Source organism: Callorhinus ursinus, unplaced genomic scaffold, assembly GCF_003265705.2.
Source record: "Callorhinus ursinus isolate GAN/ISIS: 27379988/994484 unplaced genomic scaffold, GSC_fseal_2.0 scaffold10, whole genome shotgun sequence".
NCBI classification, from domain to species: domain Eukaryota; kingdom Metazoa; phylum Chordata; class Mammalia; order Carnivora; family Otariidae; genus Callorhinus; species Callorhinus ursinus.
The window spans coordinates 35,585,358-35,611,699 of NW_027397072.1; the positions used below are offsets into that span (position 1 = coordinate 35,585,358).

The 26,342-nt window shown below is 48.1% G+C and overlaps 1 protein-coding gene and 1 pseudogene across 1 annotated transcript in view; one reads left to right on the plus strand and one right to left on the minus strand.

Moving 5' to 3' along the window:
- The first annotated feature begins 2,076 nt into the window (after positions 1-2,076).
- SNRNP200 (small nuclear ribonucleoprotein U5 subunit 200) overlaps positions 2,077-26,342 on the plus strand; it is a 32,706-nt gene continuing 8,440 nt past the window's right edge. The window contains exons 1-34 of the mRNA XM_025868145.2: positions 2,077-2,244; positions 2,749-2,912; positions 4,265-4,436; positions 5,371-5,563; positions 6,045-6,100; positions 8,324-8,422; positions 8,794-8,946; positions 9,055-9,154; positions 9,303-9,439; positions 10,654-10,737; positions 10,830-11,003; positions 11,303-11,440; positions 11,680-11,835; positions 12,599-12,769; positions 15,443-15,636; positions 15,850-15,973; positions 17,269-17,418; positions 17,610-17,720; positions 18,267-18,398; positions 18,563-18,751; positions 19,114-19,311; positions 19,941-20,093; positions 20,207-20,287; positions 20,545-20,628; positions 21,269-21,375; positions 21,682-21,800; positions 22,077-22,231; positions 22,348-22,537; positions 22,744-22,917; positions 24,064-24,224; positions 24,532-24,759; positions 25,128-25,319; positions 25,406-25,584; positions 25,775-25,926. Coding sequence (XP_025723930.1) covers positions 2,200-2,244; positions 2,749-2,912; positions 4,265-4,436; positions 5,371-5,563; positions 6,045-6,100; positions 8,324-8,422; positions 8,794-8,946; positions 9,055-9,154; positions 9,303-9,439; positions 10,654-10,737; positions 10,830-11,003; positions 11,303-11,440; positions 11,680-11,835; positions 12,599-12,769; positions 15,443-15,636; positions 15,850-15,973; positions 17,269-17,418; positions 17,610-17,720; positions 18,267-18,398; positions 18,563-18,751; positions 19,114-19,311; positions 19,941-20,093; positions 20,207-20,287; positions 20,545-20,628; positions 21,269-21,375; positions 21,682-21,800; positions 22,077-22,231; positions 22,348-22,537; positions 22,744-22,917; positions 24,064-24,224; positions 24,532-24,759; positions 25,128-25,319; positions 25,406-25,584; positions 25,775-25,926 — 4,915 coding nt within the window. The 5' untranslated portion in view covers positions 2,077-2,199. The remainder of the gene's footprint in view (positions 2,245-2,748; positions 2,913-4,264; positions 4,437-5,370; positions 5,564-6,044; positions 6,101-8,323; positions 8,423-8,793; positions 8,947-9,054; positions 9,155-9,302; positions 9,440-10,653; positions 10,738-10,829; positions 11,004-11,302; positions 11,441-11,679; positions 11,836-12,598; positions 12,770-15,442; positions 15,637-15,849; positions 15,974-17,268; positions 17,419-17,609; positions 17,721-18,266; positions 18,399-18,562; positions 18,752-19,113; positions 19,312-19,940; positions 20,094-20,206; positions 20,288-20,544; positions 20,629-21,268; positions 21,376-21,681; positions 21,801-22,076; positions 22,232-22,347; positions 22,538-22,743; positions 22,918-24,063; positions 24,225-24,531; positions 24,760-25,127; positions 25,320-25,405; positions 25,585-25,774; positions 25,927-26,342) is intronic.
- On the minus strand, positions 13,711-14,457 carry LOC112820998 (ubiquitin-conjugating enzyme E2 C pseudogene; annotated as a pseudogene).

A 26,342-nucleotide genomic window follows, 5' to 3' on the forward strand; every position in this document is an offset into this window, starting at 1 on the left:
TGACAGGTCTTGAGGTACAGGAATGCAGGGCCCAGGAGGCTGGGTAACCCTGTGTCCAGGCCTGGCAGTAGAGAATATTGAATTCTCAATCTCTGGAGAGAGGCGGCACAATGGGCACACATAGACTGGAAGAAAATTAAAGCTGAATCCAATGTGGTAATGAACGCCCCCCACCAAGGGTCTGTATTTGTCAGGGTGCTTCGGGTCCTTCAGCTTCCTGGGGATAATCCTGTTAAAATTAACAACAACAACAACAACAACAACAACAAGGGGTGCCTGGGTGGCTCAGATGGTTGAGCATCTGCCTTCCGCTCGAGTTGTGGTCCCAGGGTCCTGGGATCAGGTCCCGCATCAGGTTCCCTGCTCTGCAAGAAGCCTGCTTCTCCTGCAGCTCCCCCTGCTTGTGCTCTCTCGCTCTCTCTGTAAAATAAGTAAATAAAATCTTAAAAAAATAAGATGTATGATTCAGTGATTTTTAATTTGCATTCAGAGTTGTGCACCTATTCCCATAATCTAACTCTAAAACACTTCCATCACCCCAATGAGAAAACTTGTTCCCATGAGTAGTCACTCCCCATTCCTCCTCTGCTTCATGGATTTGCCCACAGCCCAGGCTTGACTGTGAACATGAATACTACTCCTCTAGAAACACAGAGCAGAATCCCTGAAATATTTTTCAGATTCTTTTGTGTCAGGTGGGTGAACCACAGGATGGCCACAAAATAAAAGTCAGTATTGAGGATTCAGATTAAATAACCTTCAGTGAGCCCCCACCTTGAGTCAGACAATTCACTGGTGCTTTTAAACACACTACCTCGTTTAATCACAACACACATAGGGGGTAAGTTTTACTGCCTCAACTTTAAGGATGACAAAATGATGCTCACCCAGAGAGACTAGGTAGCTAGCTACCTCAAAGTCACAAAGCCACTGAGGAGCAGAGCTGCCGCAAGGACTTTACTGTCCCTTGGAAGGCCCAGGTAGACAAAAACACTGTTAGGGCTGCAAACTACATGCCTACAGGGGCCAGGTATGAGAAAACGGGAGCAGTGGGAGGAGCATGTGTATCCTCTAAGAACAGCAAGTTGCTGATCAGCACTAGGCAAGAAGGCCATGTAGGAATGAGGGTCTCATGTGGCCAGCATTCTGATTTCTTCATAGATGCTAAAAGTCCAGATTTTCCAAGAACTATCCCAATTTTTAAGTAAGGAGTCAATGGACAGCCAAACAAAATACCCCTGCAGGTCAAATTTGGCCCAGAGACTGCTATAGAGGATGAATTCCTTTGGCTTAATAGTATCTTCCCTTTCGTTCCTCTTTCAAAAGCGAACAGGCTCTTAAGTGAGGTAACCGTTCAGCTCTGAGTTGCCATTCCATAGGTGAGAACTGGTTGGTTGATTGGGGTGGAAAGGCAGCGGTGTCTCCTGGCGCTGGGGCCTTTGCTGCTGAGGAAGAAATTAAGTCACTGCCTTCAGGGAGCTGGTCCTGCCAAGAGGGCAGCTGCCTGGGCTCTGCGAAGGATTGAGACAAGCATTGGGATGCAAATAGGAGGCCCCGGCCGGCCCAGAACAGGGTCTTGCTGACACGCGTGGGTTTTAGGTGGAACAGGTAGGGGACAGAGTTTTCTTTTAATTGTTAAGTACAGAATTGAAACCCAAAGGATGATTATCGGTAATTCTCATACACACACTCTTAAATCGCTCGCTGGGTGCTTCCATTTCCCCAATTGGAAAAGGAGCTAGTTAGCACCCCTCGCCAGCACAGCTCACAGGACGGTGGCCAGAGTCAGAAAGAAACGGGCAGAAAAGCGCTTGGGTTAGGAGAGGGGGCTGAGCAGGCCGACGTTTCGCTGCGATGTGAGGGGTCCTGGAAACAATGCGACGATGGAAGCCTATCCACAGTGGGCCTGAAGTCGCAGGAGGTGGCCGGAACCCGAGTCGGGGATCACAGGATTCGCGGGGGAGGGCCTCGGCCCCGCCCACCCCGCCCAGAAGGCGGTGGGTCCGCTCCGCGCTTTCACCGGGACACGCCCCACCCACACTTCCGGCGTGTGACCCGGAAGCGGAAGGGGGCACGTTTCTTTCTCTCTCCTGTGCGTCAAACCTGCGTTGTTGCGGCCGGGCGGGAGCGGGCAGCAACGGCTTTTGGTAGCGTGTGGTCAGGGGAGCGGAGCTCTGAGATCCCGGAGCAGCCGCGGCCATGGCGGATGTGACCGCCCGTAGCCTGCAGTACGAGTACAAGGCGGTACGTGTGGGCTCGCGGAAGGACCCAGGCTAGGGAACCCACTGGGGAGCGGGAGGCGGAGGGAGTTTTAGTCTGAAGGCCTGCAGGTGAACCACGAAAGCGGAGACGAAGGCAGATCCGGGCGAAGGTGGGGGTACACGACGACATGAATAAGCCCACTAGGGTCTAGGGCGGGCGGGATGGGCTAAGAGTTCTGCTAGGAGTGTTTGTTCCCTGCCCCCTCGGCGCCATACCCGCCCCCTTCTGTGTTACCCCCAGCGTGCCGACACTTTTCCCAGGTGTGGGTTATTGCGGGCAGTGTTAGGAGCAAGGATCGTTCAACTGATTTGATCGCTCTTTCCTCATGTGCAGTTGTGTGGCGCTCTTTCATTTTAAGGAAAATCTCTTATTCCGAATGTGCTTATCAGCACTTAGTTGCTGCATTTCTTACTATGATATCACTCCTGTGATACAGGAAGTGGCCCTAGTCGTGTCAGAGCTTGAGTAACATTGTGATCTTTTCAGAACTCCAATCTTGTGCTCCAAGCTGACCGCTCTCTCATTGACCGGACCCGCCGGGATGAACCCACGGGAGAGGTGCTGTCCCTGGTTGGGAAGTTGGAGGGCACCCGGATGGGAGATAAGGCTCAACGGACCAAACCACAGATGCAGGAGGAAAGAAGAGCCAAGTGAGTACCAAGGAGAAAATGATTTTTCTTGGGATCCAAAATCCACCGTTCCTTGAGTATTTGAGCAGTTTTTGCTGAAATGTTTGGTGCAAAAGGAGACATCAGTGGCATTAAAACAACTTAGTGAAGGTAAAAACAGAACATGAGATTTAAAAGGTTTTTTGGCCTCAGTATATGTACTGAAGTGAGAAATAAACTTTTATAAGGATTTTATTTATTTATTTATTTGGGAGACAGAGCAGGCGTAGGAGCAGAGGGAGAGGGACAGACTCCGTGCTGAGCGAGAGCCAACTCAGGGCTTGATCCCACGACTCTGAGATCATGACCTGAGCAAAAATCAAGAGTTTGACCTTTAACCAACTGAGCCACCCAGGCGCCCTGAGAAAACAACTTTTAGATCTTTTTCTAATGTATATATTTCTGGTCCATAGAGAGATCTTAATTTTCTCCACAGTATTTTCAAGACCCTCGCTATTCCCTGTGTCATTAACTCTTTTTCTTTCATTACAAACTTCCCACCCCTACTTCTTTCCTCTGCTGTTGCCCACTTCCTACTTATGTTGGTATAGACTAATATTCAAGCATCCATTGTATGAAAGGTTTTTGTTTTGTTGTTGTTGTTTTTCTTTTTGGGAGGATATATTTCAAAACTTAAAAGATCATTGAAATTTACCTTATCTTTATATTTTGAAATCCCTGATATCTCTGTCTTTTTCTCCTCTCCCACGATGAAGTCTCAAAAATTGGTAGGCTCAGTTTTGATTAGTTATATTTGTTGTTTTTTTTTTTAATTTTATTTTTAAGTAATTTCTGCAACATGGGGCTTGAACCCACAACCCCAGGATCAAGAGTCTCATGCTCTTATCGACTGAGCCAGCCAGGCACCTCTTGATTAGATATATCTGAAATGAGTTAATACATCACTTGTTCTCCACTTTGCAGAGTATGGCTTCCTTTACAGGTTTGTTATAATTTGTTGGTAATCAATGGCAGTAGATTCTTTTGGGGCCTGTTTCTCTGGCTAGAAAAAGAAAATGTGTGTGAGAGGTGGCAAATCGAAATTTGATTATATGGTGTTGTCATGCCAAGTAAAAAGGGTTGTCCTTTTTCAAATGAATGAGGAGGCTGTCTCATTGCAACGTTTATTGCGTCTAGCGAGAGAATAACAAAGGATTCCCTTCCTGTTACTGTGTTCCCATAAAGATGGCCAAGTGGGAATCATTTGCTGAGGTACAGATTCATGTTTTTAAATAGTACATGTGTCCATGAAGCTGAGGAGAGGAGGGTAGGCTTGATTTAGTTTTGCCTTTTGGGGTGTAGGTTCTGCCTCTTAAACATCATGTGTTCATTAGGCGACGAAAGCGTGATGAGGACCGACACGACATTAACAAGATGAAGGGTTATACCCTGCTGTCCGAGGGCATCGATGAGATGGTGGGCATCATCTATAAGCCCAAGACTAAAGAGACCCGGGAGACCTATGAGGTGCTGCTCAGCTTCATCCAGGCTGCCCTTGGGGACCAGGTGAGGAAGCCAGAGGGTGAAGCTGCGTTTTTGGAGAGGGAGAGAGTCACAACTGGGAGGTACCAGCAGAACCTTGTCTGTGGATTTTCCTGTGTGGGCCATAGCAGTTTGTGGAAGTGGCTAGTATTTACTGAGCACTCACTTTATGTGGAATAATGCTTTATGTGCCTTCTCTCTGTCTGTCCTCACATTAGCTCTATGACTAGGTGCTGTTAATACTCATTTTCCATTTTACCGGTGACATATGTGGTGCAAAGAATAGTTAAGTAATTTTCCCACGTCACAGAGGTAGTATTTGGCAGGGCCACTCTATGAGCCTGGGTATTTTATATCTGGAATCCGTGCTTTTGACCATTATACATTTGTGATTAGATTAAGGGCCTTTATGAGTCTTAGAGGGTCTAGTGAGGATGAAGAATTACCAAAAGTTTGGTAAGCTAGAGGAGCACAGAGCAGTGTCTCTGTTGCCTGGAGAAATGGTCAGACTGTTGTGGAAGCTGGGTCCTATTTCCTGTGACCACCTACCTAGTCTTTTTAAAAACAGGTGGGTTTTCCTACAGTTGTGGCATTTTTTTTAATTAATAGTAATGAAAATGGTCAGAAATGGTATTCAGGTTTTAAAGAGGTATGACTCTTCACATCCCATTGTTTTTTTTTTTTTTTTAAGATTTTATTTATTTATTTAATTGACAGACACAGCGAGAGAGGGAACACAAGCAGGGGGAGTGGGAGAGGAAGAAGCGGGCTTCCTGCCGAGCAGGGAGCCCGATGCGGGGCTCGATCCCAGACCCTGGGACCATGACCTGAGCCGAAGGCAGTCGTTTAACCAACTGAGCCCCCCAGGCGCCCCTTCACATCCCATTCTTACATAAAGCTGGCAAGTGATGTTCTGTGTTTTGTTCTAAAAATTTTTCCCTTTTTTTTTGGCCACCAGCCACGTGATATCCTTTGTGGGGCAGCTGATGAAGTTCTCGCTGTCCTAAAGAATGAAAAGCTTCGGGACAAGGAAAGAAGAAAGGAGATTGACCTGCTGTTGGGTCAGACAGATGATACCAGATACCATGTGCTAGTGAACTTGGGCAAAAAGATCACAGACTACGGTGGAGACAAGGAAATCCAGAATATGGGTAATGGCTCTTTATGTCCGTATCATATTAAGTGGTTGCTTTTGACCTCTAAACTTGATTTTCAAGCCTCAGTCATTAAAACCTCTGAATGTGTCCATGAGTTCCTGTAACCTGTTTGGTGTCTGAGGAGTTATGATCCATGAATCAGAGTCCTTGATAACAGCAGCTATTTCTTAGTCTTAAGACCTTTTGTGTAGAACCTGGGGGAAAACTTGGGCAGAGCCTGTGTGGGGGTGGGTCGGGGGGTGCTCAGGTGGTTGAGCAGCCAGCGCAGGGCCGTGTCCAGGGTTGGCAGGTTGGAGAAGGCCTCAGCGGTGGCAGTATGGATGACTCTCTTATGTTAAGTGTCTTTGTCTGTGGGTTCTGAGACCATAGATGTATGCTGAGGATGGGCAAGTCAGGTAGTTGGGGAGGAATTAGCTCCATAGTGCCTCATTTCCCTAATTCCCTGTTGTCTTTTTCTAATCCCTTATTGTTGCAGATGACAACATTGATGAGACATACGGTGTGAATGTTCAGTTTGAGTCTGATGAGGAGGTGAGTGATAAAAGTAAACGGACCCAGTCTCTTGTTTTTTGAAATTGTTGAGGTGAGGGGACCACTTCTGGTATAAAGAAGCTCTCTAGCTTAAGCCAGATAAATTTTATGGTGTTGTATGGGTGTCAACTTTGGGCATAAATGTTATTTCGCTAAAAATTTGCTATGGTTATCTTTAGGGATTTATAAAGTAAATTTACACTTGTAAATGTAAACGTATGATAATTTAAAACAAACCAAATAGATTAGTAAAAAGAAGGACAAAAAGTACAGTGTATACCTTCAATGAGCGGGTACACCACTATGTTTTATTCCATTTTAATCTTGTGAGAATTTTCCACTTTGCAGTACTGTGTCCTGCTGCCAGTTGCAAAAGCATGCATGTTGGCCCAAGAGCATGGCCATGTTATGTACATGGTTGTCTAAGTAACAGTTGCAGCAGCCCCTGAAATTTACCACCTAATCCGAATTCTTGAATATAACTAAACGGGAACAAATGGGACACTTGAAAAAATTTTCAGAGTTGCCTTAGAGTTCTCAGTCGGCGAGTTTGGCTCAGGTAAAGTGCCAGCCTCGAAATCTCATACACTAAGTAAGACAGGAAGTAGGGGTAGCACAAGAGTGTCAAAAGAAAGAGCCCCCAACTGGGAGCCACGAGATCTGAATTTTGGTCCTGTATCTCGGGCAGGCCATTTTGCTTGTTCCTCCATCTGCTGAATAAGATGCCTAAAGTAGGTGACTGCTAAGCTGCTTCCTGCAGTGTAGTTAATAGGATTTTTTTTTTTTAAGATTTATTTATTTTTTAGAGAGGGAGAGACAGCGCAAGTGGGAGGGCAGAGGGAGAGGTAGAGAGAATGTCAAGCCGACTCCATGCTGAGTGCAGAGCCCGACATGGGGCTTGATCCCAGGACCCTCAAGTTCATGACCAGAGCCGAAACCAGGAGTTGGATGGCTAGCTGACTGCACTACCCAGGCGCCCTGATGGGATTTTATTTGAGTTTCTTTTTACATAATCTCTACACCCAACGTGGGACTCGAATTCACAACCCTGAGATCAAGAGTTACATACTCTGCCGGCTGAGCCAGCCATGTGCTCTTAAGTTTGTTGCTATTTAAAATCATAAAATCCTATTAACTGGGGATGCCTGGCTGGCTCAGTCGGTAGAGTATGTGACTCTTGATTTCAGGGTTGTAAGTTTGAGATCCACATTGGGTGCAGATTACTTAAAATCTTTTTTTTTTTTTCTTAAAGATTATATTTATTTGAGAGAGAGAGACACAGCGAGAGAGGGAACACAAGCAGGGGAGTGGGAGAGGGAGAAGCAGGCTCTCCACTGAGCAGGGAGCCCGACGCGGGGCTCGATCCCAGGACCCTGGGACCATGACCTGAGCTGAAGGCAGACGCTTAACAACTGAGCCAGCCAGGCATCTCTTAAAAATAAAATCTTAAAAAAAGTGGCAACAAAGTATAGAAGAGTGCTTTGCTTGTTGCATTCATTCATTTATCAAATGCTTACTAATTACCTGTTTGTAACATGATCCTGTGCTAAGTATTGAGTACTTACAGTGTGAGAGAGTGTGAATAAAGACAGCGGAGAGCAAGCCAAGTGGTCTCTACACCTCTGGATCACCGTGTTTTCCCAAGCATAGTTTCTGTATCATTCTTCCCTCCTGTTAACTGATAGCTCTGTTTTTTCATTTATTGATTGTGCATATACGAGAGAGACCGTGATCCAGTTGGTTGCCATTGTGGCAGCCTAAGGGAAGAAGCAGAAGAGAGAGTAGAAGCATCTAATGAATCCATGTCAAGTGGACTTAGAGTAATGAGATCATTCAATTACATGTACTCTGGAATAAGGCTGACCCTGGCTCCAGGAGGCTGTTGGTTTCTTCCTAGAGCCATTGTTCCAGCCATTGAGCTAATTTTAAAGGAATCAAGCAAGGGAGGGCGCCTGGGTGGCTCAGTTGGTTAAGCGACTGCCTTCAGCTCAGGTCATGATCCTGGAGTCCTGGGATCGAGTCCCGCATCAGGCTCCCTGCTCAGCAGGGAGTCTGCTTCTCCCTCTGACCCTCTTCCCTCTCGTGCTATCTCTCATTTCCTCTCTCTCTCAAATAAATAAATAAAAAATCTTAAAAAAAAAAAAAAGGATTCAAGGGAGAGGATCTGTGGTGATGTTAGGATCTCCTCCAAATCATGAATTGGGGTTGGACTGTTTTCTTTAGGAAGGTGATGAAGATGTGTATGGGGAGGTTCGAGAAGAGGCATCTGATGATGACATGGAAGGGGACGAGGCTGTAGTGCGTTGCACCCTTTCGGCTAATGTAAGTACAGTTTGTTCTTGCCTGTTGCTGCAAGGCTAGGGGATTTCTGGGTGTAGCATTTGTTTCTCGTATGTAGGTCCTGTTATTTAACTTACCAAGCTGACCTTTTATAGGAGCCATAATAAACTTTCAACGTCTTGATTTTCTTAAGATTTCAGTCACTCATTCTCCTTCCCAAAGGCATGTGTTGATGAAATGTTAGTTTGGTGTGCTCCTGAATTCAGTAGAAGAGGGTTTTTTTTTAAATTCTGGGAAGTCCTCAAAGGCTGGAAGGCTCTGGGTGGCAAGGAGAACTTTGTTGCAGGATGATGAGAAAGCAGTTGGGCCAGACGGAAACACGGCGTGAGCTAACTGCCTGGTTATTTCTGTAGCTTGTAGCCTCGGGGGAACTGATGAGTTCCAAGAAGAAGGATTTGCACCCTCGGGATATTGATGCGTTTTGGCTACAGAGGCAGCTCAGTCGCTTCTATGATGATGCCATTGTGTCACAGAAGAAGGCGGATGAAGTGTTGGAGATCTTGAAGGTACAGCCAGGGTGTCGTTTTGTTTTCATCGTATGTGTCTTAGCAGATGGGACAGTAGAGGAAGCAGATGGCTGTGTCCTTGATCATGGCGTTACATTCTCTCTGCAGACAGCCAGTGATGATCGGGAATGTGAGAACCAGCTGGTTCTGCTCCTTGGTTTCAACACGTTCGATTTTATTAAAGTGTTGCGACAGCACAGGATGATGAGTGAGTATATGGTGGTCCCTTCTGGAGTGTATGCATGCATGTGTGCATGTGTGATGGAGACTCAGCTGCGGCGTCTGTTTTGGTTAACTTGCTTTCTATCCCAACCCCCTCCTTCTTACCTTCCCTTTCATCCTTTTGCTGTTGGCAGTTTTATACTGTACCTTACTGGCCAGTGCACAGAGTGAAGCGGAAAAGGAAAGGATCATGGGAAAGATGGAAGCTGATCCAGAACTCTCCAAGTTCCTCTACCAGCTCCACGAGACTGAAAAGGAGGATCTGATCCGGGTAAGGCCTGAGTTGGTTTATCTGTCTGATTTCCGAGCTAGAGTGTTTGCTTTGGAGAAGAGACATCAATTAGAATATTGTAGCTTAGGGGTGCCTGGGTGGCTCAGTTGGTTGAGTGTCCGACTCTTGATTTCCGCTCAGGCCATGTTCCTCATGGTCGTGTGAGCTCGAGCCCTGCTTTGGGCTCTAAGCTGAGTGTGGAGCCTGCTTGGGATTCTCTCTCCCTCTGCCCCTCCCACTCATGTGCGCACTCTCTCTCTCCCTCTTAAAAAAATTGTAGTGTAAAGCTGAATTCCTATTAGAAGAGGGGGTTGAGGGGCACCTGCGTGGCTCAGTGGGTTGGACATCTGCCTTTGGCTCGGGTCATGATCCCAGTGTCCTGGGATCGAGTCCTCAGTCCGGCTCTCCACTCAATGGGCAGTCTGCTTCTCCTTCTGCCCCTCCCCCTGCTTGTGCACGCTCTCTCTGTCTCTCTCTCTCTCGCTCTCTTTTTGTGAGCGCCCTCTCTCTCAAATAAATAAGTAAAATCTTAAAAAAAAAAAAGGGGGTTGAAGTAGTAAAGTATTTCTCTGAATTCTTTGAGGTTTGTCACTGGTACAGATAGAATTAATGCATTCACATTGGTGTGGTCAAGAGACTGCTGGCCTGCTGCTGTATTCACCAGCACCATGGGCCCTTCACGGTTGACACAGTAAATCATGGCATCTACTGAAAATGCAGGGATAGAGCACATGTTGGCTGAACACAGAACCCACACTTCTACCCTTAGGGTTAGCCTTGATGCTGAATTGTTAAATTTTGAAATTCCTGTGCTGTGCATTGTCTTTTTTTTTTAAGAGGAAAGTATTTTTTGGAAGATTTTATTTATTCATGAGAATGCATGTGTGTGGGCATGAGTGGGGAGAGGGACAAGCAGACTCCCCACTGAGTGCAGAGCTCGATGTGGGGCTCGATCCCAGAACCCCTTGACCACAACCTGAGCTGAAGTCAGATGCTTAACCAACTGAGCCACCCGGACATACTTGCATTGTCCCTTTAAAGCTGTTTTCTTGCTTCCATCACTCTGGCGGTCCCCGTGGCAGAAAGGTCTGTCTTTGTGTTTTGGGACTTACTGGTCAGCATCTGTGAATCAAGCTTAGCTAAGCAGGGATTGAAAGGGACCAGAACCTACAATGGTGACGAATTGTTATTTTTTCTGCCTTTCCCCGTTATAGGAGGAAAGGTCCCGGAGAGAGCGAGTGCGTCAGTCCCGGATGGACACGGACTTGGAAACCATGGATCTGGACCAGGGTGGAGAGGTAAGTCTCAGGGTTATTTCCAAGGCGGTGCTGGCTGGGAAACCCATTTGTTCACCTTGCTCACTTTGGGTTTTTGTTTTTCATACTCCCAGGCACTGGCTCCACGGCAGGTTCTGGACTTGGAGGACCTGGTTTTTACCCAGGGGAGCCACTTTATGGCCAATAAACGTTGTCAGCTTCCTGATGGGTCCTTCCGTCGCCAGCGCAAGGGCTATGAAGAGGTGCATGTGCCTGCTCTGAAGCCCAAGCCCTTCGGTTCAGAGGAAGTGAGTGAATTGCTTTTCTCAGTTTTCTTCAGTTTCTTCAGTCTTTCCACCTCTCTTTCAGCTTGGATTTCATGCCATTGGCCAAAATGTGGCCTTGTCTCATCGATAGTTTATCCCTGATGTGGGAGCAGCTTCAGAGGTCCCCTGTTTTGATTGTGAGCCCTGGGACAGTAGTGAATCTCCTTCAGTGGAGAGTTACTGGTGGGGGGAGGACAGGAAGTACGGTCCTGGCCCTCCCACAGAAATGGCCTGCGCGAGGGTGCTGCCAGTGGGACGTGAATGGCGTTTCTTTCTTCTAGCAACTGCTTCCAGTGGAGAAGCTGCCGAAGTATGCCCAGGCTGGATTTGAGGGCTTCAAAACCCTGAACCGGATCCAGAGTAAACTGTACCGTGCTGCTCTGGAGACAGATGAGAATCTGCTGCTGTGCGCCCCTACAGTAAGCACTGCCCTGACTGCTCTGCTCTTGTGCGCAGTGCTGGCTATTTTTGGTGGCAGGATTGTCCCATCTTCACCCATGTTCCATCCTCCCCCCCCCCCCGAGTTCGTTCTTCTCTGATGGAAGAGATATTAAATGGTCAGATACAATTCCCAGGACATGCTTTCGTGTCTGTTTTGGTGATAAGCCTGTGGAAGTGAGGGCAGGTGAACAGACCTCATCCTTGACCTCCATCTTAGGGTGCGGGAAAGACCAACGTGGCCCTGATGTGTATGCTCCGAGAGATCGGGAAACACATTAACATGGATGGCACTATCAACGTGGATGACTTCAAGATTATCTACATCGCTCCCATGAGATCTCTGGTACAGGAGATGGTGGGCAGTTTTGGAAAGGTAAGGGTGTAGAAAGGTATTGTGAATGGGCCTAGGGTGTTACTGCTCGTATTAGGCCATCCCTGGAATGCCTCCTGTGGTATTTTTCTTCTACTTCAAGGTGGAGCGTGACCCAAGTTCAGAGTGTTTCTGAAGCAAGACTATCCTGGATCGATCTTGGACTTTTGCACGGATTTAGCATCTAATTTTTTTTAATTCTCTCCATAGCAGTTATCATTTACGTTATTGAGGAACTTAAGAAACACTCGCGGGGAGCATGGTTGATAGTAGACCAGTGGTGTTTTTTTTTTTTTTTAAGATTTTTTTTTATTTATTTGACACAGAGATGGCAAGAGCAGGAACACAAGCAAGGGGAGTGAGAGAGGGAGAAGCAGGCTTCCCGCCAAGCAGAGCAGGGAGTCCGATGTGGGGCTCGATCCCAGGACCCTGGGATCGTGACCTGATCCGAAGGCAGACGCTTAACGACTGAGCCACCCAGATGCCCTGACCTAGTAGTGTTTTATTCTAGGTCCTGTTATCTACAAGTTTCCATTTTCCCCTCTGGTCTGCAGACGCCCCACAGATCTTTGTCTGCTTCATTTGCCTAAGTGTAAACTTGATCTGTTTTACATATATATATGTGTTTGTAGGATCGATCTAATTCATTTGCTCTTTCCCTGTTGGGTTGATACCTCCTTCCAGTACCCTCTTCTCAGACTTCCCAAAGTGTGGTGGCAAGGCCGCCTTGCAGCATTTTTGCCTGATATGCCTCTCCTCCACCTAGCGCCTGGCCACCTATGGCATCACTGTTGCGGAACTGACTGGTGACCACCAGCTGTGCAAGGAGGAGATCAGTGCCACTCAGATCATCGTCTGCACCCCCGAGAAGTGGGACATCATTACCCGTAAGGGTGGGGAGCGCACCTACACCCAGCTCGTCCGGCTCATCATTCTGGTGAGCAGGGAGTACTTGGGGACGTAGAGACCAGGCGTGGTTGAGGAGGGTTTGCTGGGATTTTTGTTTGTTTTTTTTAATATTTATTTATTTATTTGAGAGAGCAAGCAAGTGAGCCGGGGGTGGGAGGCAGGGACAGAGTGGGAGAGAGAATCTCAAGCTGACCCGCCACGGGGTTGGATCTCACGACCCTGAGCTCATGACCTGAGCCAAAATCAAGAGTCAGATGCTTAACCGACTGAGCCACCCAGGCGCCCTGGGTTTGCTGGGTTTTAACACTGACCATTTCTTCAGTGCTTTCCTCCAGTCTCTAGCCTGTATGATGACAGTTGTCAGCATTGCTGTTACCATTAAATGAGAATCTGCACCTAATTGAAGCATTTCCGAGGAGGCGCGTGGTGTTTGCCATGTTGTTATTCATGTCTTTTTTTGAATATAATGTCTTTTTTGAAATAAATGTAAATAGACATAACTAATTGTGTCTTCCCAGGATATTAAAGGGCTTTATAAATAAATAATCCATTCTCAGAGGGAACGAGTAAGGAGTTAGAATATTGTGTTCCATATGCAGAGAAGCACCCAGGCAAGGAGGACTTTGAGTCAGAGTGTAGTTTCTCTAAGTTGTCCGGGAGAGCAGGAAGGAGGCGTCGTGTGCTGATTTTCAGTATCCTCGAGCAGGGCTTGGCCAGCTGTGGCTACTGGTTTTGGAATACAGCCGTACCCGTTCATTTACTTATGGTTTACAGCTGCTTTTGTGCTGCAGCGACAGAATTAAGTACAATGAACTCTTGAACAACACAGGCTTGAACTGCATGGGTCCACTTATATGTTGATTTTTTAAAAATAAATACAGTACTATGTGTTTTTTCCTTATAGTTTTTTTTTTTTTTAAAAACCAGTGTATATATTTAATATATTCATCAGAAGGGCTCAACCAGAGACTTAATTTAAAAAACAGAAACAAAACAAAAATGACACCACAGCTTAAGATACAGAGTCCTAGACAGAAATGAAGAGAAAGACTATCTAAGGAGAAAATAAAAAGGCAACACAAGGAGAGAGGCTGGACAGTCAGGGATCTTGGCTGGAGACCTGCTTTGAGTAGGTTTCTTGCAGATACTTCTTCAAGGCTGTGGGATTTTTCCAGAGCTCGGCAGCATGCGTGTTCAAAGGACTATCAATGTTTGGTTCTCCTAGCAGGCTCTGGATGGACAGCAGGATGGTCCTGACATCATACAGGGCAGGCCACTTGTCCTTCAGGATGTCCAGGCAGATGTTCCCCTGGGTGTCCACGTTGGGGTGGTAGCAGGGTGTGCGGAACTTCACTGTGGGTGCGTTGTAAGGGTAGCCACTGGGGAACTCCAGCGAGAGCTTATACCTCAGGTCTTCCTATACTGTGCCTGCTGCCCCATGGATGGTCCCCACCCATTTGAAAAGGTTTGTCGGATTCAGGGAAGGCAGAGATGCCTTTGTCACCAGCCATCATGAGGGTCATCAGCTCCTGCTGCAGCCTCTTGCCCGCGGGGCCCCGGGCGGCGGCGACACTGGTGGCAGCTGGGTCGCGGTTCTGGGAGGCCATCCCAGGCGGCGTGGGGCGGGAGACAGGAACTCGGAGAGCACGACTGCAACTCTCCTTACACTTCTAGTAACCTTTTCTTCAGCATATCTTATTGTAAGAATACAGTATATAAGACATGTGTGAAATACATGTTAGTCAACTATTTATGTTGTTGTAAGGCTTCTGGTAAAGAGTAGGCTATTTGTAGTTAAGTTTTGGGGGAATCAAAGTTACAGGTAGATTCTCGACTGTGGGGGGCACCCCTAACCCCTGTGTTGTACAAGGGTCAGTTCTATTTGTAGCAGAGACTGTATGGCCCACAAGCCTAAAACACTGATTGTTTGGCCCTTTAAGTTTGCCAACCCCTGCTTTAGAGCCTTGCTAGTCAGAGTCTTGTTATAAGTGCAGAGTCCCTGGCCCCATCCCGCACCTACTGAAATATAATTTTTTTTTTAAAGATTTTTATTTATTGAGAGTGAGCGTGAGCTGGGGGAGGGGCAGACAGGGAGAGAGAGAGAATCTCAAACAGACTCTGTGCTGAGCACGGAGCCCGATGCGGGGCTCGATCTTCTGACCCTGAGCTCATGACCTGAGCCGAAATCAAGAGTTGGGCGCTTAACTAAGCTACCCAGGTGCCCCATGGTCTGCTTTTCAGTAAGATCCCCTGCTGCATGCTGTAATTCAAGTAGCACTGCCTTAGGCCATGTGAACTCATCCTTTGATTCATGATATCTTTTGCAAGTACAAAGTAGTAAGGATGACTGCGCAGAGGTGAAGCCTTATTGGATATAAATACGGTCTGTTCAGAATCTCCATTTTCAGTAAAGAAATTTATCTTTGAGTGAAGTTATGAACTCGTTTACCTTAAGTATCAGATTTTCTTGCCATAAAGCATGTTTCACTAAACTAGCAACGTAGCTCAGTGGTCACAGCATGGTGATTTCTGGAGTATTTCCTAGTGCATGTTGTCTCACCCTTTGGGTTTCTCTTGCTTGGGATCCCTTTTCTTCCTTATTTGGCATATCCGGTATGTACTATAAGACGGGGCTATTCTCTGGAAAGAGGGCTACATTTTTCTGGTCCTAGAGGTAATTTGCGGCCCCCTTATTCCTTAGGATGAGATCCACCTTCTCCACGATGACAGAGGTCCTGTCTTAGAAGCTTTGGTGGCCAGGGCCATCCGAAACATTGAGATGACCCAGGAGGATGTCCGACTCATTGGTCTTAGTGCCACCCTCCCCAACTATGAAGATGTGGCTACCTTCCTGCGTGTCGATCCTGCCAAAGGCCTCTTCTACTTCGACAACAGGTATGAGAAAAAGTGGGAGAAGTTTAACCAGGGTCACCTTCCTGCTGCCCTTCCCCTTTTTGAAAGAGCTTTGTTGGATTGGGTATTAGAAGGGTCTTTGGGTTTTGATGTGCTGTGAATCCAGAAAGGAGTATCATTCCTGGGCAGTGAAAATGACTATTTCCTCAGTATCCTATGCCAGAAGCCTCATTTGTCTAACTGTTGAACTTCTAGCTTCCGCCCAGTGCCTCTGGAACAGACTTATGTGGGTATCACAGAGAAAAAAGCTATCAAGCGTTTCCAGATCATGAATGAAATAGTCTATGAGAAAATCATGGAACATGCTGGAAAAAATCAGGTCTGTCTATGGTTTCCTGTTGAACTCTGTTGTTTTGAATTTTTGATTTATAATCAGGCAAGATTGACAAAAATAAAGAGAGAAGACACAACACAGATCACCAATATTAGAAATAAAATGGGATATTACTATAGAATCTATAGCCATTGAAAGGATAATAAAGGAATACTATGAACAACTTTACACGTAAATTTTGAGAACCTAGAAGAAATGGGCCAATTCCTCAAAAAGTACCAACTACCAAAAACTCAAGCCTAGATGGAAGAGATAACCTGAATAGTCTCATAACCATTATAAGAAATTGAATTTGTAATTTAAAAACTCCCAAAAAAGAAATCCCCAGGTGCAGATAATCAGCCTGTCTCTCTGCATTATCAGGGATCCTTCCACAAAAGATTTGGGTGGCTGACACTAAAAATGTAACGCAGTAAAAATAAAGATGAAAATTAAAAACTAGTGCAAGAGAGCATTTTACTAGAAAACATAATTTTTTAATTGAATACTGTTTAGTCAAGTACATCAAGATAAAAACTAAAAAAAGCAACAGGTAGTGTCCAAGATTTTTGTCTGATAAAAAGCATATGAATTTAAATGAAGAGACAAATCTTTTCTTGGCACTAAATACTTGGATGACTTTCCTACCAAATGGTACTAGTCTCCTTCTGAGACTTACTTCCTTAGTCCTTTTATAAAGTCTAGTGCCAATACAACATTTGAGCTGTTACTTTGCAGACACATTTCTCAGGTGGCTTAGAATCCTGTCAGGTGCCTGAACACAAATTCGTAATTGAAATTCCTGAATTTGCATCCTTATTATATTTAACTGTGGTTTCAAAGATAGAGTGCTTAAGAGTTAGCTTAGTTTTCTGGCTACAGGACTCTGCCACTGTACTTTGTAGTTTCCTTTTTTTAAAAACATTTTATTTATTTATTTGAGAGAGGGAATGAGATAGAGCATGAGAAGGGGGGAGGGTCAGAGGGAGAAGCAGACTCCCTGCTGAGCAGGGAGCCCGATGTAGGACTCGATCCTGGAACTCCAGGATCATGACCTGAGCCGAAGGGAGTCGCCCAACCAACTGAGCCACCCAGGCGCCCTGTGCTTTGTAGTTCCATTCACGTAGGGTCTTGCCAGCTTGTGAGTCAGTATATGTTCCTGCCATTGCTCTTCTTCTACACCTCGGTTTCTCACCTCATAATGGTGTAGCCTCTGCTTCCTGCTCCTGGTGCCTCAGGGCCGTAGGAGGGACTGCGGTAGCTGTGTCTCTTGACTGTGGCCAACAGTGGTTTTTCTGTAGGTGCTGGTGTTCGTCCACTCCCGGAAGGAGACTGGGAAGACGGCCAGGGCCATCCGGGACATGTGCCTAGAGAAGGACACTCTGGGTCTGTTTCTGAGAGAGGGCTCAGCCTCCACAGAAGTCCTTCGGACAGAAGCTGAGCAGTGTAAGGTGAGGAGAGACAGTCCCAGTTCTCTATTCCTACCTGGTAACTGGCTCAATCCAGGGTTGTCCAGACTGCGTTGTGGGTGGTTATGTGGACTAGGTTAAGGGGCAGGGTCTCATTGAAGAGATCTACTTAGTTTCTGTAGAGTTCCCATGGCGAGGCTCACCTGCTCAGCTGTTCTTTTTCTGTCCCACAGAACCTGGAGCTGAAGGATCTTCTGCCGTATGGCTTTGCTATTCATCATGCAGGCATGACCAGAGTTGACCGGACACTTGTAGAGGATCTTTTTGCTGATAAACACATTCAGGTGAGGGTGGGCAAAATGTAGGCTTCAGAAGACCTGAAACGTCAAATGCCATACGTTTGTGCCCAGTACTTTGTTTCTGGCTCGGGTAAACCATGTCAGAGGGTTTTGGTAGTACAGTAGATAGAACGTGCCCCCTCTCCCAGCTTTTTATGTACTGTGTGAGGGAAGGTGAGTGATTTAAGGAAATTGAGAAGTATGACGAAGCATTTTGGTGACTCCAGATACCGCCAAGCAGGGCCTTGTGAGGTTAGGACCTTGTTTGTTCTCTCTCAGAATAGGGTGTATTATTGTCTAGTAATCTTAAGTTGATTAATGTTCGTCTACGGTTTTGCCTGTTAAGTATCTCTAGAACTGTGAAATGTTAATTGTTGAATAGATGAGGAATCCAAGGATTCCTTCGTTCTTTATTCCAGTGTTACCTTGACAAGTGTGGGGCCCACTCAAGTCCTGCTAGGAGCTCTGAGATCGGTTTCCTAGAGGACTAGGCGATACTAATCCTTTGGTGGTAACATCTGTTTTCCTTATTACCTTGCCTTGCTTCTGTAGGTCTTAGTTTCCACAGCAACGCTGGCTTGGGGTGTGAATCTCCCCGCACATACAGTCATCATCAAAGGAACCCAGGTGTACAGTCCAGAGAAGGGGCGCTGGACAGAACTAGGGGCATTGGACATTCTGCAGGTATAGAGCTTTTGAGGTTATTTTCAGTGGGGAAAAGTATCCTGTGTATGCAAGGGGGCCAAAAAGGTGGCAGATGGAAGGTGGGGTTCTGTAAAGAAGAAGCCTGGGAACAAATCCATAAGCTCTGTGACCACAGCCCTCTTGGTTTGCTCTCTCTTACCTAGATGCTCGGACGTGCTGGAAGACCCCAGTATGACACCAAGGGCGAAGGCATACTCATCACATCTCACGGGGAGCTACAGTACTACCTGTCCCTCCTCAATCAACAACTTCCTATTGAGAGCCAGATGGTTTCGAAGTTGCCTGACATGCTTAATGCCGAAATCGTGCTGGGGAATGTGCAGAATGCCAAGGTAGGCAAGGGCTCTGCTTTTGGCGCTTCTTGCTTTCTCAGGAGAGGTCAAGGTACCAGGGTGGGATGGTCTCTGGTGTGGTGCTGTGGGCCACTGGCATCCAGGGTCCTTCAACCCTGCGCCCCACATCTTCGATGTAAGTAGTTTCTTAAAAGCTTGTCAAGTCTGTGGCGGACGGTTCACCTTGTTACTGAGACTTCAGAAAGCACTCTCTGTCTCTTTAAAAATGAAATGTTAAAAATCTTCAGAAGACAACAAAATCCACATTCTTATAGTTGGGGATTAATTTCTAAGTGATCTATGGGAGCATTTCGTTTGGACATAAGTTCTCCATGCTAAGACCCACGAGCTATCTCTTGTAGGATGCGGTGAACTGGCTCGGCTATGCCTATTTGTATATCCGAATGCTCCGATCGCCAACCCTCTATGGCATCTCTCACGATGACCTCAAGGGGGATCCCCTGCTGGACCAGCGCCGACTGGATCTGGTTCATACTGCTGCCTTGATGCTGGATAAGAACAATCTGGTCAAGTATGACAAGAAGACAGGCAATTTCCAGGTGAGTGGGCTGAGGGATTGAGGCAAAGGTCTCAGTAAAAGTGGTAGCCCCAGGAGATAATTTTTCAAAATGCGTTCTTGATTTGGGTACTGCCCGTCTAATTGCCCTTTGCTTGGAACAGTAGAAAAACAGGTGCAATTGGACCATTGCTTTTGAATCTGGAAACTTTTCAAATGGCTTACTAGAGCCTGCCGGTACCTCTTTTCTGTCACTTTTGTCGAGGTGGCTAATTCAGCTGTCTTTTCTGTGTGGGTATCAGCTCACCATTGGCCAGGGTACTGTGCTCTCTTTCCTCATGTGCGTGGGCCGGGTGCTTGCGTTGCTGTGAGTTTGTCCAGTGGGCACCCGTTGTCCACAGTGAGAGTTTGTCCACTTGTTCTTTTTTTTTTTTTTAAGATTTTATTTATTTATTTGAGAGAGAGAGAATGAGAGATAGAGAGCACGAGAGGGAAGAGAGTCAGAGGGAGAAGCAGACTCCCCGCTGAGCAGGGAGCCCGATGTGGGACTTGATCCCAGGACTCCAGGATCATGACCTGAGCCGAAGGCAGTCGCTTAACCAACTGAGCCACCCAGGCGCCCGAGGCCACTTGTTCTTAATCACCGTTGGATTGAGTGTTTCTTCTCTGTAGGTGACCGAGTTGGGCCGCATAGCCAGCCACTACTACATCACCAATGATACAGTACAGACCTACAACCAGCTGCTGAAGCCCACCCTGAGTGAGATTGAACTTTTCAGAGTCTTCTCCTTGTCCTCAGAGTTCAAGAACATCACTGTGAGGGAGGTGAGTCCCCATAGCATGTTGGGACAGGGGCTTGGTATTCCTTGCTGAGTTGCTGGATGGGTTCTCTCCTTGGTCCCCTGGCTTTTCCATGACATTTTCCCTTCTGGTGGCAGGAGGAGAAGCTGGAGCTGCAGAAGCTGCTAGAGCGGGTGCCCATCCCCGTGAAGGAGAGCATTGAGGAGCCTAGCGCGAAGGTGAGCATGCCCCCTGCTGGGGAGAAGGGGCGGTGGTTTTGTAATCTCCTAATTCGAGTTTGTGTTTGGTGACCTGCTCGGTTCTCCCAGTTTTTGCATCTTTCTCGTGTGTTCTTTTTATGTGGAGTAGTGATTTTTTAATGCCTCTAAAGCAAGATCTTAGCTGGTATGGACTCCAGAATAGAAGTGTGATTTGCTTTCTTGGACTGGACTATTCAGCGATTGGCCACCTTCTGACCATCCTTGCTTTTTTCCAGATCAATGTGCTGCTCCAAGCCTTCATCTCGCAGCTGAAGTTGGAGGGCTTTGCGCTGATGGCGGACATGGTGTACGTCACTCAGGTGAGAGCTGAGTGATGCTGCCCGAAGAGACGTTAACAGCTCATAGCCCTGTGCTGGTGTGTGTCTTGGAGAAAGGAGGCCTGACCCTAGTGAGGGGGAAAGAAGGCCAAGTTTTGCCCTAGTAGGCTCGTTGGTTGATGTGTGTTTGGTATAGCCACTCTGTTTCACTGACCTCGAGCATATGGAGGGGTAGGGCCGTGAGAGAGAGTGCTGGGGAGAGCCACGGACATGGTGTCTGCTTCCCTATGGAGAATGACGTCCCACTGTGGCTGCTGGGCTCAGATGTAAATCCAGAAATGGCAAAAGGCTCTTCGCTCTGCTTTGTTTTTACCTCTAAGGGCAAGTCACTAGCATCTTTATTCTTGCTAGACCCCTAAGTGCTAAGTGAGCCGAAGCTTTAAAATCATGCAGTGAGTATTAGGTTAGGATGTACAGTGAGCTCGAGCTGCACTTTTCTAACTATTTTGTGTTCAGCAAGCATCTACTATATAAAAGGGGAACAGTAATTACAGAGGGACTTTGTTTCTGAGCGGTGTGCCTAATTGCATCAGGCCTTCAGGTAATGAAGCCTTGTGTTGGGTGGCTTCATTAGGTCTGCGGATATTGGGGACTTAACAGCGAATGCTTTCTCTTTCCCTAGTCGGCTGGCCGATTGATGCGTGCCATCTTTGAAATTGTCTTGAACCGAGGTTGGGCGCAGCTTACAGACAAGACACTGAACCTCTGCAAGATGATTGACAAGCGCATGTAAGGGACTGGGGCGCTGGAAGCTGGTCACCATGAGTTAAAGTCCCCAGGCTAAGGGCACGCTGGGGAAGCCTTGGGGTGCTCTTATCTCCAGCCCACTCATGAAATGGGACTTGCACTTTGGGTGGAGCCCGGGGGTAGGGGGAAAGGGGTGGGGAGTGATGGCTTTCAAGTGTCGTCGCTGGTGCAGTTTTGGATGCTTTCCATTAACGACTGTTTTGTGTGGTCACGGCTAACCTTTTGGAAGCCACGGCGAGGGCAGTTTGTGACGCAAGGCACTGACAGTGATGTGTTTGTTCTGGCTAGGTGGCAGTCCATGTGTCCTCTGCGCCAGTTCCGGAAGCTCCCCGAGGAAGTAGTGAAGAAGATTGAGAAGAAGAACTTCCCCTTTGAGCGCCTGTATGACCTGAATCATAATGAGATAGGTATGTGGGAAACTCTCCTCTTTGTCCTGATTGCTCAGACATCTTTCTAAGCAGTTCCGAGGCCCGGTGCCCTCTTGGCCTGTGTCCGCTTCTCAGAGCCCACCGAAGTAACGAGGCCAGCTCTTGGTCTCGGGCCTTTGAAACCTCTGGGCTGCACTGTGCGTGAGGGGAGGAGTCTGCGCACTGGAGTGGAATGTGCCCCTCGCCCTCAGGGCCCGGTTTGCAGCCGTGCTTGGCAGGCTGGGCTGCAGCCCCGGTACTCTCCTGTCCTCCTAGGGGAGCTTATCCGCATGCCGAAGATGGGGAAGACCATCCACAAGTACGTCCACCTCTTCCCCAAGTTGGAGTTGTCGGTGCACCTCCAGCCTATCACGCGCTCCACCCTGAAAGTGGAGCTGACCATCACGCCGGACTTCCAGTGGGATGAAAAGGTGAGGCCTTGCTCGGTGGAGGGCTTGCTAGCAGAGCGCTCCCTCCTGAGGAGAGCTGGATCGGAGCTGTGAGTCCACGCTGGCTCACGTTCTTTCACTTGTGCTTGTGTTGACAGGTTCACGGGTCATCAGAGGCATTCTGGATTCTGGTGGAGGATGTGGACAGTGAGGTGATACTCCACCATGAGTATTTTCTCCTCAAGGCCAAGTATGCCCAGGACGAGCACCTCATTACGTTCTTCGTGCCTGTCTTCGAACCACTGCCCCCTCAGTACTTCATCCGAGTGGTATCTGATCGCTGGCTCTGTGAGTGTGTTTCTGCAGGCTTCCAGACGGGCAGGTCTCCCGGGGAATCATAAGAGTGTCTTGCCCTTTGTACTGGACTGGACTTTGGGGTCAAAGTGATACTATTTTCTGTTGCCTTGGGGTTTCCAGTGTGCATGGAGGGACTCTGAGGGGCCATCAGGTAAAGGGAGGACTGCTCATGACCCCTCCCGTTTCTGTTCTGGCAGCTTGTGAGACCCAGCTGCCTGTCTCCTTCCGGCACCTGATCCTACCAGAGAAGTACCCACCTCCAACTGAGCTTCTGGACCTGCAGCCCTTGCCCGTGTCTGCCCTGAGAAACAGTGCTTTTGAGAGCCTTTACCAGGATAAGTTTCCTTTCTTCAACCCCATCCAGACCCAAGGTAGGCGTTTCCATCCCTAGGCAGTCATTTCCTTTGGGTGCCTTTTAAGGTCCCCTAGAGACAGATGTTTTCTGTGGCAAGAAGGACAGGGTGCTCAGGGAGATGGAGCTCAGCAGAGCCGACTGTGGGAGCACCCCAGGACTTCTTCCCTTCTCAGGCCTTGGTTACTGTTCGATTTCCTTTGCTTTTCTTTTTTTAAAAGATTTTATTTATTTGACAGAGAAAGAAAGCATAAGCAGGGGAAGCAGCAGGCAGAGGGAGAGGGAGAAGCAGGCTCCCCACTGAACAGAGAGCCCGATGCGGGGCTTGAGCCCAGGACCCTGGGATCATGACCTGAGCTGAAGGCAGCCTCTTAACCGACTGAGCCACCCAGGCGCCCCTCCTTTGCTTTTCTGCACATGTCACTGGGGGGAGGGTCAGTAGAACAAGATCTTACCATGGTACATTGTTGTTTCTCATGCTCAGGAGGCTGGATCCATGCCCCTGTTGCTCAAGTATTGAGCCAGCGTGTGCGGCATTGACGGAAGCTTTCTTCCTCTCATTGTTTTCAGTAACAGCCATGTTTACAGAGCGTGCCCTGTTTTCTAAGTACCTTTGGCTGAGTACATCTGGGTGTTCCTTTTTTGTGCCTCCCACCAACCCTGTGAGGGATTTACTGTTCATGGTACTACTGTTAGTGTCCTGTTTTACAGATGAGGAAACTCGGCAGGGAGAGGCACCTCAGCTGAACCAGCTAATAAACAGAACTTGGACTTTAACCGGTCTTAATGTCAGGACTGAGGCTTTACGTTTTTTCTTTATTAGACCATTTCCAGGGACCAGAGGAGAGTGTGGGAGGGGCAGAGAAAGGTAGCCAGTTCCTTTTTGTTCTGCGTCCCGGTCCCTGAGAGGACCTGCAGAGAAGCACAGGATACTTGGCCTCCTTCCCTCTGCCATCCTGCGAATCTCTGTGCTACCTGAACTCTTGGTCCGGGCTCTTCGCCTGTTGCCTGTGTGTGAGAGGGAGAAAATGGGGGGAGAGGTGTAGTAGGCTGACTGCAGGTAGACTTTCGTGGTTGGCACTTGACGGCTGACTGGCTGGAGGAGTGGTCTGAGTCTCTTCTCTCCTCGATGTCCCCCCCCCCCCGCTGCTCTGCCGGCTTCCAGTGTTCAACACCGTCTACAACAGTGACGACAATGTGTTTGTGGGGGCCCCGACGGGCAGTGGGAAGACCATCTGTGCGGAGTTTGCCATCCTGCGGATGCTGCTGCAGAACTCAGAGGGGCGCTGTGTCTACATCACCCCCATGGAGGCTCTGGCGGAGCAGGTACGTGCTATGGTGTTGTGTCATGTGTGAACTTGGCCAGAAGCTCTTTTCCTCTGAGCCCAGATTAGAATTCTCTAGGCCCTTGAAATTTGCAGGGTCAGTGGCGGCAAAACTCAGTTTTCTTTAGTTGATGTTCTCAGTTTGTGTACTGAAGGAAGACACTACCATCCCTTAAAGGTTAATGTGGGATTGTAAAGTAGTTGGAGATGTACAGATCAACAAATCTCTCTCTCTGTCTTCTCAGGCTTGTCTCGTTAAAAGTGAAACGAGCCTGGCCTGATGTTTTTCTGCCCTTCCTGCATGCCAGGTGTACATGGACTGGTATGAGAAGTTCCAGGACAGGCTCAACAAGAAGGTGGTGCTCCTGACGGGGGAGACTAGCACAGACCTGAAACTTCTAGGCAAGGGCAATATCATCATCAGCACCCCTGAGAAGTGGGACATCCTTTCTCGGCGGTGGAAGCAGCGCAAGAATGTCCAGAACATCAACCTCTTCGTGGTGGATGAAGTTCACCTTATTGGGGGCGAGAATGGGGTATGGCTTGACTTTGAAGCACAGGAGAGGGGCTGTGATTGGCTGAGTGGCCTTGGCATTGGGACTTAGTTTGGATCTGAGGCCAGAGACAAGGTGCTGCTTCTTCCAAGAGGGTTCTGCCTGTCACTTTATTCCAAAGGGACACTGTGAGACTGTTTTGGTAGTACTCTTGGTAAAGAGCGTTGCTTAGTGGAGATTGGCTGCCATGGAGGAGGCGGAACCAAAGATAGGAGAGCTCCTAATTAGAAGGAAGAGTTAGGTGATCATTTCAAGGCGGTTGGGCCAGACGGAAAGGCTAACTCAGGGTGCAGGCTGGGGATGGGGTGCCTGGGCCTGGAGTGACATCCCCCCCCCCCACAATGTCCCAGCCTGTCTTAGAAGTGATCTGCTCCCGGATGCGCTACATCTCCTCCCAGATTGAGCGACCCATTCGCATTGTGGCACTTAGCTCCTCGCTCTCAAACGCTAAGGATGTGGCCCACTGGCTGGGGTGCAGTGCGACCTCTACTTTCAACTTCCACCCAAACGTGCGCCCTGTGCCCTTGGAGCTGCACATCCAGGTAGGGCCCGCTCTCCCCGCTCCTGTGTGGCCTCGTGTTGGAGGACCAGCTCTCACTTCTGTCTCTTTGTTTCCTTCGGTCTCCAGGGCTTCAACATCAGCCACACACAAACCCGCCTGCTCTCCATGGCCAAGCCCGTGTACCACGCTATCACCAAACACTCTCCCAAGAAGCCGGTCATTGTTTTTGTTCCGTCCCGAAAGCAGACCCGCCTCACTGCCATCGACATTCTCACCACATGTGCGGCGGACATCCAGCGGCAGAGGTGGAGCCGGGTGGGGATGGGGTGGGAGGGGGGGAGTTGGGTCACTAAGGTGGGCTCACCATGAAGGGCATTCTGTTTATGAGGGTGGGGGTTAGCCCCATCGGGCTAGGGGCCGGCTGGCGGCACGGTTGGAAGGGCCTTGCCAGGGCTTGGAAGTGCTCTGAGCTGAATCCGTGCCCTTGCTGCCTAGGTTCTTGCACTGCACCGAGAAGGATCTGATCCCGTACTTGGAGAAGCTAAGTGACAGCACGCTCAAGGAAACACTGTTAAATGGGGTAGGCTACCTGCATGAGGGCCTCAGTCCCATGGAGCGACGCCTGGTGGAACAGCTCTTCAGCTCAGGTGAAAAGTCTTGTGGCCCAGAGGGAAGTTCTGTCTAAGAGTATCATAGGCGATGGGTACACAGCTTTAGGATGTGGGTGATGCTTCCTTCCAGCACTCTAATCGTCTTCAGAATACTTTCCTGATTATGTTTTCTCTTACCTTATTTGATCCTCTCAATAACCTTGTGATGTGAGTAGAATATCACATCTACTTGCTAGATGAGAAGACAGGCAGGCACGTAATGTGGTATTACTTAAGAACCTGGTTTTCTAGACCAGGACCTTTGACCAGTAGACCTGGTTTTCCATCGATACCACACTCACCAAGGTTGTTAGACTTAGAGGTGTAGTAAATGCTAGAACTGAGTCTCATCTGGGTGGCCTGTGTGCTGCCGTCCCTTGTTGACCTGTGGCAGTGCACGGACACTGTTCGGT